Genomic DNA, 13,949 nt, shown 5'->3' with positions numbered 1-13,949 from the left:
AGGCAGACCCAGGTCTGGTTTCACTGCCCTCAAGTGTGCACTGACAGATGTGCCCTGTGAGGTCCTGGCTGGGCACAGGCACAGATTTGGGTATGTGTCACTCATCCAGGGGCTGCCTCTCCGCACCAGGGCCGAGGCGGTCCCCCACCGCTTCCTTCTCCCACACCTTTCTGCAGTGGGCCCTCTCTACCTCTTCCTTGTTCTGTGGGTCTGATCCTGCCACAGAGGTTCCTGGTTTTACAGGAGGACATGACATTCTCTGCCCTTGCCTACGTGAAGAGCTTGGTGAGTCTTCTGCTTGGAGCTGGATGTGCTTGTCCTGATACAGTGACTTCTGGGACAGGGAGCTACGCAGCTGAACTTTTGGACGGTGTAAGCTAAGCACCTCTCCTGACTCCAATTTGAGCAGTTGCGTTATCATCTGTGTGGGAAATGGTGGGTACCATTGTACAGCACGAGGAACCATAAAGTTTCTACAGGGCAGGAAGCAAAGTCCTCCTAGTAGCAACCTGCTGAGAGCTGAGCGGGTCTGAGCAGACGGCTGGTGCCACACAGTGCCCCAGCAGTGCCCTGGGTGAACACAGCCCCTCTGAGACAGGAGTAGAAAAAGATACTCACGTGGCATTATGCCTTGGTCTGCCAGCTGCTCACGGGTCCTCCTCTGCTGAAGCCGTAGCTGTAAAACTGAGACAGAGAGAGTGTGTCAGGAAAAGATGTAGGATTTTGCTGAGCTACTAAGACATCTATCAGGGACAACGTGTCGGCGGGTCTGTGTGTGTCACAGGGGTCTGGCACTGATCCCTGCTGCTGCTGGACCAGTCTTGGTGCAGCAGAGTGCTCCCCAGCAAGGAGAGATGCCAGGGAGGAGCTGCAGTGTCCACACCAACCCAGTCCTCACTTTTGCAGAGAGATCATAGAATCACAGACTCACAAAATGGTTTGGGTTGAGGGGACCTTTAAAGCTCAGCCAGTGCCAGCCCTGCCATGAGCAGGGACATCTGCACCAGCTCAGGTTGCTCAGAGCCCCGTCCAGCCTGGCCTGGGATGTCTCCAGGGATGGTTCATCCACCACCTCTCTGGCCAACCTGGACCAGGCTCTCACCACCCTCAGGGGCAACAATTTCTTCCTCATATTCAGCCTGAACCTCCCCTCTTCTAGTTTAAAACCATCACCCCTTGTCCTATTGCAACAGGCCCTTCTAAAAAGTCTGTCCCCATCTTTCTTATAGGCTTTTTTAAATATGGGAAGGCTGCAATAAGGTCTCCCTGAAGCAGATGAGAGATGAGCAGGACAAGGCTGCTTCTGGTGCAGGCAGAACCCTGGTGCCTGGGACAGACTGGGCCCTGCCTGGCACCTGTAACAGCTGCCTCAAGTGACCATGGCTTCAGCTCCAATAGTCTCCCAGCTCTGAACTCTGAACCTGAGAGGTCCTCCCTCACCCAGCACTGTGGGTTGAGTAGAGCTTTCCAACTCCCTCACCCTCCTGAGGGCCTGGCAGCACTTTTCCAGGCTGGGCACTGGATGCAGATGTGCTTACTCTGCTGAGGAGTATGTAGATGGTGAGGAGAGGTGAGTGCCGTCTCTGTATGAACCCACTGCTCCAAGGACCTGCCATCTCCAGTACGCCTTCCTTCTGGAAGCAGTGCACTGACAGATGGGAATGAACCACTCATCAGGGTCACTAAGTGGCTTAGCAGCATGGCCTCAGCTAGGGAATCAATTAGACATCTAAGAAAGAAGCACCTCTCAATATTTACAGCGTGCAGTGACAGCCCACCAGACACCTGCAGCCTGCCTTGTGCGAGACTACAGACTTCTGTGTGCCCCAGGATTGCACACATATGTTCATCCCATCACTCAGGTAACCCTGCCTGTACTTTGTGTTAGTAACATATTCTACACCTTTCTTTTTGCAAATTTTTCTTCAAGAAGATAGATACTTGTATCACAAATTAAAACATAAAACTCACTTCCATATTTTTCCTAATGGAAACTCAGTACAGCTTGCCACAAGGATATATATCTTTCAGTGGTCACGATATAACTGCACACATATCCCCTGCCCACCAGCATCCCCAGGCTTCATCCTCTTAGCTGCCCCAAGAGAGGTAGCACTGGAAGGGGAAGAGAGGGAAGAAAAGCTTTTTTGTCCTTGGCAGAGCTCAGCAGGTTGCTCCCAACAGCAGCTTCCCTGGAACATGGGATGGAGATGAACAACAATCCCTTCCAGAGGAGTCTCCAAAGCACAAGGCTCCCTGAGATGCCATTGCTGGTGACTTTTCCGTGTCCTCTGTACAAATAATGCCTCACATTCAGAGCAAATGTTTAGTGAAGTCCTCATGTGGGACAATGCCATCATTTCTTAGGACACTGAAGAACCATGCAGAGCTTTGCACTTTCCCCAGGGAAGAGATGTATCTTTATGGAACAGGTGAGCTAAGGGAGGTCAGAGACTGTCCAAGAATGAAGAAGCTTTGTAGTTCACCTAAGACTGATCCTCCACTCTCCTACATTCTGGTCTAGCATTCCAGGCATTAAAGCATCTTGCCTTAAACTGAGGCAATTTACACACAACATCCCATCATCCAATGGGAATCAGAGATAACAAAGACTTCGAGGGTCACATACAACACCTTGCCAAGGACACAGCAGTCTGCCCCACCCATTAAAAGCTGGAAAATTTCCCAAGTGAGGATGCTCCGTCACTTCCCTTCACAGCTCCCATGTGTGCTGGATTATTTGCACCACTTCATTCTGACTTCCAACACAGGCAGGCCAAGTGATACAGCACATCCACATGAGCAAGGGTGATGCTATCAATCAGATGATGCTGTATTCAAAGCCCATGCTCCCTGCTGCTTCTGCTTGTTTCATAGCCCTTCCTAGCAGACAAATACTTTTACAGCCTCAGGGTGCAGTTGGCTGTCAGCCAGGCCTGTTCAAAGAAAAAGGAGATGTTACAAATTCCCTTGAAGCATAGCTTGGAAGGTGATGATGATTTCCAGCGTGGTGACTATAAGATTCAGCATCTGCCTTGATGTGAGAAGTGCTGAAAACATGTGCAGGTTTCACTGTCATAGCTCTCCTTTCGCTTGCCTGCAGGAGCAGCACCCAGGAACCCAAATTTCCCAGATCCTCCTGCCTTCCAGCAAAGAATGCGCAATGCAGGGGGCATGCCCTGCCACAGCTGGGCCATGCTCCAGCCAGCAGCTGACAGACCATCACAGAGGGGACCTGACGTTATTTAGTTATAATTTTATGCAGGGATAATTTTTATGCAGGTCTCCAAATTGTTTTTCATGCTGACAGGCATAAAGGCTGTGACACAGCAGTGACACAGGCTGTTCTGAGCATGAGAGCTAAGCTCTTCCATGGGTGAGTGGCTATGGGCAGGTCAACCCCAGACACATGGTTCATCTTGGCGCATTCTTAAGCCAAGGATTCATCTTCCTGGCCCATTCTTAAGTCAAGGGCAGAGAAAAAAAGTTTATCCATCCTTGTTTGTTCAGGGCAAGCTGATAGAAAATGTGAGGACAGGTGTGTGCAAATACTGCCCTTTTCCAGGAACAGCCCAAGCTCGATGGTTGAAGTAGTTATTTCAGGCCCCTCATGCATGCCTTGACTCCCAGATATCATCTCTATGAACTTCCAAATCCTGTTGCAAACCATCTGAAGAAATGTGGCTGTGGACAGTGTCAGACAATAAGACTGAACATCCCTGCAGGAAGAGGTAAAGCAGCCACTATTTTCGGCAGTCTCTGAGTCAGTGCTGCAGCTTGCGGTTCAGCAGCTGCCATCTCAAGGCTTGCACCTTTCACTTACAATGAACAATGCTTAAAACCAGGTCTGGATGAGCCCCTGGCACCATCCAAACAACCACCACTTAGGTGCTTCTTGAAGGGGACTTGAAATCTGTTGAAACCCTGTCTGACCCCAGATGCATTCCCATCCTTTTCCTTTGCTATGTGTCTGGAGGCCTGAGCTCTGAGTGCTGCTGGTGACTCACTTTGAGGATGCTGTCACCCACCACATATGGGAATTTTTTTTTTCTGGAATATTCTTATTTTTCAAGGAAAATGTTTTGCTGACACTTCAGAGGAACAGTTATTACAAAGAGTGATGACTGGAGTACCACTGGTGAGGCAATCTTTGTCCCACACCCCCAGCATCCTTGTTTCCTGCCTGCACCCGCTTGGATGGTGAGAAGACCTAGATGACCTTTCAAGGCCCCTTCCAACACAACCCGTTCTCGGTACCTCTAAGGGAGCAGTCATGCACACCGGTCAGCCTGTGGTACCACACTGTGCATGCACTGTGAGCTGCTATAAACTGAGCAGCCTTGCTTTCAGCAGACCTGCTCACTCCTGTGGCACCCCATGATGAGAAATCCCTCCCGAGATGATGCAAGGCATGTCAGAGCTATTCCAGTGATTTTGCTTGTTAATTTTTTCTGTTAGAAATAATGCTCTCTTCTATGCTAGCACCAAGTCCCACTTAGTGATACAGCTTCCAGAAACATCTTCTGCAGTGGGGCTGTGTCACTGGTGCAGAGAGGACCTCCTGGCATCAGCCATGGCTAGCTCTGGTGGCCCAGACTCTGAGCACTGCCCATGAGTCACGGCCATGAGTCACCCTTCTCCCTAAGAGGTGACCTCAGAGCTTTGGGAAGCTGAAAGGACAGGTTGGGCCTCGCCTGGCCTGGTGATGCACTGGAAAAGACAGGTTTGAATCCTCCTGCCACCCCAGCAGCAGGTAGACCTGGCCTTCTGCTTCAGTCTGTGGGGGCACTTGGAGTCCAGTGCTCAGCAGCTGGCCAGGATGGGACTTTCGTCACCTGCATCAGAACATCCCCCATGCTGGGGCATTGCCTTTGGGGAGGCATTGGCCTTAGCAGCACAGGGGACTGAGCAGCATGGAGGCACGTTGCTCAGGGAGGTGAGGGAACTGCCCTTCTCGCAGGGTGCAGGACTAGGGCAGGCAGACAAAGCCATGACCAACCTGACCTAGTGTTGGGGGTGGTCTGCATCCCAGAAGAAGGCTGGATCAGAACCCATCCCTTCCCACCAACACTCATGTAGCAGCCAGAGCAGGTTCCCTGGAATCTTGGAGGCTGCATGAGGTTTTCTCAGCATTCAGCTCAGCCTCACAGCTTCGATCAGCTGCACAGGTGGAGCTGCAGGTGCATTGCTGCATCTTGATGTCTGAACCAGCATTTGTCTCTGTCTCTGACAGACCCTCTGGGAGTGGGAGTGACTGAGGCAGAGTTGCTACTGCCTCAGGTCTTCTTAGCTTTCTTATGTGGTTTCAGGTGAAATCCAAATAATTGCTGGTTTCCTCTTTGCCTGGGCTGCACTAGCATCTTCCCTCTGCTTGCGAACAACCTTCACGACCAGTGCCATTGCTGTGCTCTCATCTTTCTCTGAAATAAGTCCCTGCTGCTACCAGAACTGATGGTCGGGCTGATCCCACACCTTGCGCTGCTCCCTGTGCCAGCCGGTGCTCCTGGGATGTGCAGTGAAGGGCCCACCAGAATCACCATGTTATGGCAGATTGACCCAAGTGGGTGACCATGATGGGAGCCAGCAGTCTGACAAGCAACTGAAGCTGGCACTGCCACTGGAAAAAAGCAGCAGCAAGTCACTCTCCCTTCTGACAGCCACCTCAGTAGCCCATTCCTGCCCTTTGTGGCCCAGAGTTGGGGTTTTAGGAGCCTGAATGCAGCTGAATGGTTCACAGGATGGGGCCAGGGGGACTTGGCAGGAAATTGGGAATGGAGTGATGGGGAGAGGGGACACCTGCTTTCAATAGCAGCAGCAGCTTTGTTGCATGTCAAACAGCAGCTGAGCAAATGTGAAACACATTTGTCCATGACCCTCAAGATCAGCGAGTCCAACCATAACCTAACTCTGGCACCAAACCATGTTCCTATGAACCTCATCTATACGTCTTTTAAACCCCTCCAGGGATGGTGACTCCACCACTGCCCTGGGCAACCCGTTCCAATGCCCGACAACCCTTTCCGCAAAGAAATTTTTCCAAATATCCAATCTGAACCTCCCTGGTGCAACTTGAGGCCTCGTCCTGTCACTTGGTACTTGGGAGAAGAGACCAACATCCTCCACATTGGACCCAGCCTGCCTTGAAAGGCAGAGTTGCTGCCTGCTTTGGGACTGTCTTTACAGATGATGTCTGAGGCCTTCTGGCCTGAGCATGCATGGTGGGAGACACGTGTGGGATCCTTGCACTGTCTCAAGGTCCCAGCAGGGCAGGAGCAGGGCTGGCTCAGTGGCAGGGTGCATTCGTGTTGCTTGTGGCCTTCTCAGGGCAGTAGCTGTTTCTCACAGCTGCATCAAGAACAGGAACCTGTATTCAAAGCACATGTGCAGGGCAGCCGGGAGCGGTGGTCTCTGTCCCAGCTGAGCAACAGGCATCAAGCTCCTGATGTGGGGGCTGTATTTGGGTGAACGTGGAGTCACCTTGAGCTGGCTGACAAGCCAGCCAGCCTCCTGGGTACCACCACTGGTCCAGTAGAGCATCATAGGGCCTACTTTTCCGGAGCTGCTGTTTCGCAAAAACACCTTGGCCAGGCTCTGTCTTGGGCCCCTCCATGGCTCTCTGCCCATCTGCTGCGCCGATAGCCAGGTACCACAAAGTGGTTGCTCTGTAGCATCGTGTCTCCAGGTCCATGTTCTCCTCTGACTAGGTGGCCAGTGTGGGACCCTTGTGAGCAGAGATGAAGCTCCCGCAGCCACAGCCCAGCTGGAAATGGCCCCGCTCAGCTGGGGAAAGCCCTGGTCAGTCCTGTCCCAGCTGCCTCAGGGTGGGCCCAGCCACACCAGCTCTACCACTGCACACATGGGAGCGTTTTAACTCCTCCCAGGCTACTACAAATTTGTGTGTTACCCAGGAGGCTGCACTGCACCAAAAATCTCATCTACATTGGTGAGAATCATTTCTCTAAACCCATGTCTTGGCCTTCTGTTGTGTTGGAAGACACACAGGACCACACCTGGCTACCAAGGAGCACAGACCATCAAATGGGCACAGGTCACCGGTCAAGAACAACCAGATGCGGAATCTGTCTGAGGGCTGCGTCCATCACAATGTGCGACCCCAACCTTGCCATGGCCCTGAGAACAGGCTGTCACCAGCACCCTGGGGAGTCATCCCTTCAGCATCCCTGCGAGCAGCCTCCTCCTCAAGCACACTGGGGTACGTTTCAATCTCTGCTATAACACATGGCCTGACTGACAGAAAACACGTGTCTATCAGAGAGAACACCAAGGTATAAGAAAGAAAAAAGAAAACCAAGCACAAACTGATCTACATCATCAGTGTTTTACGAAAACTTCATGAAATCACAATAAAGTGTCATCAGTTATAGAGAGGCCATGGTTTGAATGCACATGCTGATTGTGAACTGTGCGAGTTCATGATTGGAGAGGAAACACATGCGCATGCTTTATCTCTGGGCACCGGGAAATGAAAATAAAGGTTCTGCCAAAATGCCTGACCTAACATCCTACCAAGATGTACTCTCTTCTGCCTTTATTAACCTGCTGATTTTGGTCCAAATCACTCTCTCCACCACAGGCAGACAATAAATTCCTCCCCCGTCTCAACCAGCTTCATTCAAGTCCTGCGTGTAAGCCTGAATCCTTTACCCTGTAGAGCCAAGCAAATCTTCTTTGCAAGTTCACACCCATGTGTCCACAATTAGGCCTGGATATTACCCCATGCCAAGCCATGCAGAGCCATATTTAGAGTGTTAAACTTTCACTTCTCACCAATTATCTGAACTACCACTGATGCTGTGCAGATGTTGGCCTTGTAAACTCTCTTTCCGTATCGCTGGACAGAAAAGGTCAGAGTTAAGGTTAAGTCTGCATTTGCCAGCTTTGCTCTGTCCCATGACAACACTTCTCTGCTGCTGGAGTACAAGTGGTTTGTATTCAAATCAGGAGATCACTTTATATAAATGATCGTCTCTGGGAAGAGTTAAATATGTTTCTGGAACAGCTTTTAGATGTCCTAGTTGATTTAGTGCAATCCTATTGATAATTGGAGCACATGGGATAGCATGGCAGGCTTGAAGAATTATCATTCCTGCAAAATTTGTCAGGATGACCTCAGATCAGTATATTTGTCTTTGGCAAAACAGACAAAATAAACATGCACGCAAATCCTTGAGGAAGGGGTGGGGGGACCCTGCAGGCCTGTAGCATGTTGGTGATTTGATCTGTCTCCTCTGGGGGGGTGCCCTGCCTTGGGGTAGCTCCCATCTCTCCACACTGCACAGCTGTGCTGGTCCTTTGCTGTGACCACTGGAGAGAGAAGAGCAGGAGGAAACACTGAAGGACTCGAGGGAAGATTGCTGGGCGTTGTGTGAAAAAGCTGCTGCCTCCACCAGATCAGCCTTTCCTGGGCAAACTGTTTCTTTTTCTTGCTGCTGATGCTGCCAGATGGAAGCAAGTGACTGGAAAGCTGACCCATGGGTCACTCTAGGAGGGACACTTACGTGCCACCATCCTCTAATTGCCATCTCCTTGTTGCACTTTCTGCCTGCTCTGTGCCAGAGATTAAAGGGATTCTGGGATGCAGAAACAAGTAACGTATCTTTAGCACCCTTTAACACACGCATAGCTCTTTCAGCTGCTCAGTGTGTGCAGACCATGGAGAGACAGCAAAAGTTTAGTTATTAAGATTTACCTCGGACCTCATTAGCTTTGGGCTGGAATCCTTCAAAAGGGATTCAGACTTGTCGTGAATTGCAGAGCACAGCTAATCCTTCCCGAACCTGGGGAGCCTCACATCTGCCTGTGCAAGAGCATTTCCCAAGCAATGGCGCATCGTGCAGCACAGCTCCTTGGGGCTCGGTTTTTCGGGGCCTGATTCCTCCTGGTTTGTCCTTCACTCGCTCTGTGCAGGATACACAGCTCTGTGCAACCCCTGCTGTCTGTTAGCGTGTCACAGCCCCTGAGCCGTGCAGGGGGCTGTGGCGCAGGGCGGTGGGTTGTTTGAGACCTCCATCCCTCTGCCCAGCGAATGGAGGACGGTAAATCAGAGCATTGCACCTCCTGCCATCCCTGGGGGGCTTCACAGCTGCCAAAGTCTGCACGCGGAGCAGGGACACCGGAGGAAACTGTCCCACAGAGGCTGTGCACATGAAAGAGATTCAACCACTTCAACCATTAAATGTTAGCTTTTCTTCTTTATTCCTCATGCTACTAAAAATCCAGCACAAACTGAAAGCAGTATTATTGAATTATTTATATTCCTCAGCATCCCTCTTTCCTCCCCGTCTCACAGGCTGCAATGACCAGGGTTGTGCTGTGGCCATGTCCCCCGCTACCCGCGGCAGCCCCAGCAGCGGGGACAGTGAGGGGCAGGCGCGCGTTTGGGGTTTTGGCAAGCCTGACTCAAATGTAATAAACAGGCAGAGAAATCTTGTCAAATGGGAAACCTATCTTTCACCAGGCAATATTGAGGAATGGCAGTTGTGGGAATAAGTCATGAACCAAAGAATGCCCAGCAAATTGACTGCCCTAGAAATGCTGAAAGGCACAAGAATTTATGGACGCAAAGACCCACAAAGTTTACTTTTACTGGAGAATCATTTGAAAAATATGTTTAGAGATCCCATTGTTGGTTCCATAATACAGCCAGCTTACAAATATACCAGAAATGAGCCCTAAAAACAATACTGGTTCATTTGAAAAGAATGCAGGGACATGTAACATAGCCCATCCTCCTCTGTCAGAAAGGTGGCAGTGTTGCTTTGTAGTTGCTGGAGGAATTGTTACAGACCAAGATTTTTTTCAAATGAACAGCAATGTACCATAATATACCAACAAAATCTAAGGAATGACTTAATCTAATGAAATGTAAGATCAGAGTGATATGGAAACCACACCAAAGCCCTGGACCCAAGTTTTGTATAATTCAGCCAGACTAGGACACTTGTGTTTGCACACACACTCTTGGGTTTTCAACCAACTGCCAACTTTGTATTTGCTGAGAAAACAAAGTTTAAGTTGACCACCCAGCTATCTAAGAGATCCTGATAACACCACTCATGTCTACCATCAGTATCATAAATCTCTAATTTCATTATCTACAATGCACGAGGAGGCAAAAACACACACGGCGTGGGTGACATGCCAGACCGGGTGCGTGTTCCAACGTGACTGCCCTGTCCGGTTTTACAGCGTCCCATACAGCACATGCAGCTGTTTTTTCTGAACATCCTAACAGATAATATTCCCAGGGAGAACTTCACCTCTGGGAAGGTCAGAGAAAGCTCCTCGAGAACACTTTCTGACATTACTATTAATATTACAGTATGTTACGTTCATTTAAAAAAATACAAGTAGACACCCACTCACAAACACGGCATACTTACTATAAATAAAGCCAGTGAATAAAGGCATGAATATCCAGCAGAGGGTCTGATTTAGAAGTGACTGTCCCATAGTTCACCTTCACTCACCTTCACTCTCGCTGAACGTCCTCTGAGAAGCCCCTTACCGGTGCTTCTCCTAACTTACGAGACGGAGGCATGTTTTACTGCAAACCCTCCGAGAGTGGCAATCAATTGTGTGGCTCTGGTTTTATTTCTCTGATGATGTCACTTTAAATACTTTTCATGTTCCATTTGTTATTTTTACTTCTAAAAATGACGCATTTCTTCAAATTCATTTTTCTGCAATTAGTCACGACTTAATGGAACAAATTCAGCTGCCTGCATGTCAGAGAGTGTCAGGCCCGTCCTCACTGTGATTATTACAGAAGGACCCCCAAGAACACCTGGAATATACAGACGCCGTTAGGTACCTTGTTTATCCCAGATGCCCTTTCGGCTTCCTGCCCAAATCCTTTGCATCAGGGCCAGGGCAGGAGACCTGGGAAATGCAGTTTTACCAAAATAAACCACGGACATAAATCGAAGACAATGAAAAACCAGGAAAAAAAAAAAATCAACAGAGAGCAAGGAAGATGCGTTCCTCCACTTGTGGAATAGCCTCTGTAAGAGCAAAGCTGTGACAGCTCTACAACCCTCTGAATATTTTGCTTGCATGCTGCTTCCCAACATTTAATGCAAAACAGTCTGTGGCTACGGCTCGCCGGAGAGAGAAGTTTTAAGAGAAATCTCAAGGTTTCCCCTACCTGATCTGAACTTGCTCCGAATCAGCAAGGAGTGCTCAGACCCCAGGAGTGTCATGGTGACCCGGGGACCAGATCCAGATGTCCCTCACTTAAACCATTAACTTCCTCCACAGAGAAAAGCCGATCGGCCCACGGCTAGTGCTCGGGATTCATCCAGCTCTCCTGGACTCTCTGGGTGCTTTTACAGCCGGCTGGCAAGAAGCAGCAAGTGGCTTTGAACGATTTGGTCCCATCCAGCACTGACCCTCCACAGACACCAACTGCTCCCCCTGTGCTGTGTTGAACTAATTAACGTGGAGCTGGCGGGAGCCTCCTCCCTCCTGGAGTTTACTACCAGCAGCTGGGTGTCCTGGCTGATGTCATCGTCTAGCGGGGAGCAGCGACTATCGAAAGGGTCTTAGCAAAGACAGAAGTTTGATATCTGATACTAATTACTACCGGCCGGTACGCAGCCAATCAGGGCGCTCCCCGGCTCGGCCAACTTTGGGAGCTGCTCGGAAATATCAACAGAGCGAGGGTTTAACTCTTTGCACGGTGGTGTGAGACAGGACCCGCCATCGTGGCTCACACGCCGGGGCGGCCCCTCTGGTTTTGGGGCCTGTGCGACCCTAAGACAAGGAAAGGGCTGTTGTCAGGGCAAGTATCCTGGGCCAGGGGACCACGGCTGGGAGCCGTGTTGGATGCCCTGCCCGTCAGGGAGCCAGAGGATGTGGCTACTTGGCAAATGGAGCTGCTGCCCCTCGTCTGGCTTGTTTGGGTGCTGGCGTGCAGAGCAGGCAGTGCCCGGGATCAGCACCAGTACCGGTACCACCGATCCTCGGCTGCACTGGGAAGCTGGAAGCGAGCACAGGGGTGCTCTGGTGTTTTGTCTGCTCTTCCCTCCTGCCCAAAGCTGTGCTGCTCCCTGCACACCTGTGTCAGCGTGTGGCTCTATCTGTAGGATTATCCCCTTGAGATGCTCACGTAGGCTCAGGTAGCACATGCTGCAGGTACTCAGAAAGCATCCTCTTGTTCTGTTACACACAGACACTCAAAATAATGCCAAATATATGAGGCAGGACTAAATCTTGATTTAAAGTTTGCTGTGCTGCAGATAAGTGCAATAACCCCAAGGAGGTGGGTCCAGCCAGGTGCTGGACATAGTTGTGATGGAGGATGTTCCCCCACCTACCAAATGTTCTGTCAGAGAAAAAAAATCTCTTTACAAACACGCAAAGTAAAGAGATACAGATCCTTTGAGGCTTCCCCTCCTCAAGCCCATGTCTGGTTCACTAGATGTAAGTGGAAGGAAATGAACTGGTGGCACCTTTTACCTTGCAACATAAGTGATACAAGTCAAGGAGAGATCTCAGCTTCCCTGGCACATGGGTCTCACCTGTGAAGCTGCCTAAATTCCTGCTAGATCATAAATATCCATCTGAAAACTCCCTCAGACCTAGTTTGGGGTTTTGTTGGGTGTTTGTTTGTGTGTTTATTTGCTTGATTTTGTTTGTTTATTTATAAATCCTGTGGTTTCTGGGAAGACCTCTTAAACATTTTGGCTTGGTGATAGTAATTTCAGGGCTTCCAGATTTGTAGGCGCGTGTTGCCAGAGACCTTAGAAACCCGGTGGCCCCAGAAGCTCTGATTCCAGCAGGGCCCCACTTACAGCTGAGAGCTGCTGGGGTCCCTCACCCGCGTGTAATCCATGCGATGAGGTTGTCCTGAGCTGAACCTGCTGCCTGTCATGGGCTGGATATGTGGTTTCCTGGTCATGCTACATCTGATGAAGTGGATATACCTTAGTGTCTGATAGGGAAGAGGTTATTGAAATTAATTTATCTCCAAGCATTGACTTGAGTCAGTAAACAGAGCCCTACTGCAGCACCTGGCAAGGTGACCAGGAGGCTTATTCCTTACTAATCTTTCCTGATGCTTGGTTCACTATGTTTGAAATGTCCTATCTAATGGACTTCTCCTCATAAGTAGTGCTGTCCTAAAGCAAATGCCACCATTTAGCAGGACTACACCATGAGCAGCTCAAGGACAAGACAGGACCCATAGACACCCACACTCTTAAACTGCAGTTTCTTGAACTTTTTTGCATTGCGAACTCCTGCATGATTTACTGCCTGTGTTGGTCAAAGCCCCGCTCAGGTACCCCTGCTCCCTTGGGAGCCTGCTGGTTCCTCGTATTTTCTCAATCATGCATTAGTTGGACCCGCCTGAGGAGACTCTGGCCATACAGCACCTTGTGCTGATCTCAGCCTGGATCTGTTCCCCTACCCCTTCAGGACTATCTGGTTCCACATCAACCATGACAATGCACATGTCACCCAGCAGCCCAGAGGAAAGGTCTCCAGGACTTTTTCACTCCAATGCTGTGTCTTCTGTGAGAATGAGCTCTGCTGCCTCAGTGTCCTCTTGCTGCTACTGGAGTGGTCCTTGTTCATGTCCTTTTCTGCATGCAAGTTACCATCTCCAGTCTTTTGAGTTCAGTGGATTGCAAGGGAAACACTGCACATTGTGGTCCTGCTTGGGGTAAATCTCGCTATGGCAGAAAGGCCATCAGTGGGGATGGCTTAGGACCAGCAAGGAGAGGTGCACAGCACTTTGTCTTCTGATCTCTGTCCCTCTGCCCCTTCAGGACTCTCTGCGGGTGTGATGGATGCACACATGAGCTCCAGGCCTGGTACCAGATGCTCGGAGGAGGCTGGCAGGACAGGCCTGGTCCCTGCTTGGTGGGCTTCTGCCATCACCTCCACTGCTGGCACCTTGTCTCTGCTGAGGCTCATGCACAGAA

At 50.2% G+C, this 13,949-nt stretch overlaps 1 protein-coding gene across 6 annotated transcripts in view; it reads right to left on the bottom strand.

Annotated features, from left to right (window-relative positions):
* The window catches only part of MYOCD (myocardin), a 38,126-nt gene extending 26,601 nt beyond the window's left edge, over window positions 1-11,525 (bottom strand). For 3 of the 6 annotated variants that reach the window (XM_065648027.1, XM_065648021.1, XM_065648022.1), the window contains exons 1-2: window positions 11,168-11,525; window positions 619-684 (exon numbers count right to left, since the gene is read on the bottom strand). In XM_065648027.1, coding sequence (XP_065504099.1) covers window positions 619-684; window positions 11,168-11,222 — 121 coding nt within the window. In that variant the 5' untranslated portion in view covers window positions 11,223-11,525. Of the gene's footprint in view, window positions 1-618; window positions 685-10,403; window positions 10,443-10,490; window positions 10,534-11,167 lie in introns of those variants that run through there. The other 3 variants (XM_065648026.1, XM_065648024.1, XM_065648023.1) reach the window with 2 other exon arrangements.
* Window positions 11,526-13,949: the final 2,424 nt, after the last annotated feature.

The sequence above is a fragment of the Caloenas nicobarica genome, chromosome 18, assembly GCF_036013445.1.
Source record: "Caloenas nicobarica isolate bCalNic1 chromosome 18, bCalNic1.hap1, whole genome shotgun sequence".
Taxonomy (NCBI): Eukaryota; Metazoa; Chordata; class Aves; order Columbiformes; family Columbidae; genus Caloenas; species Caloenas nicobarica.
Note: the sequence above shows the minus strand (reverse complement) of the source record. Positions and strands in the feature narration are given on the sequence as shown.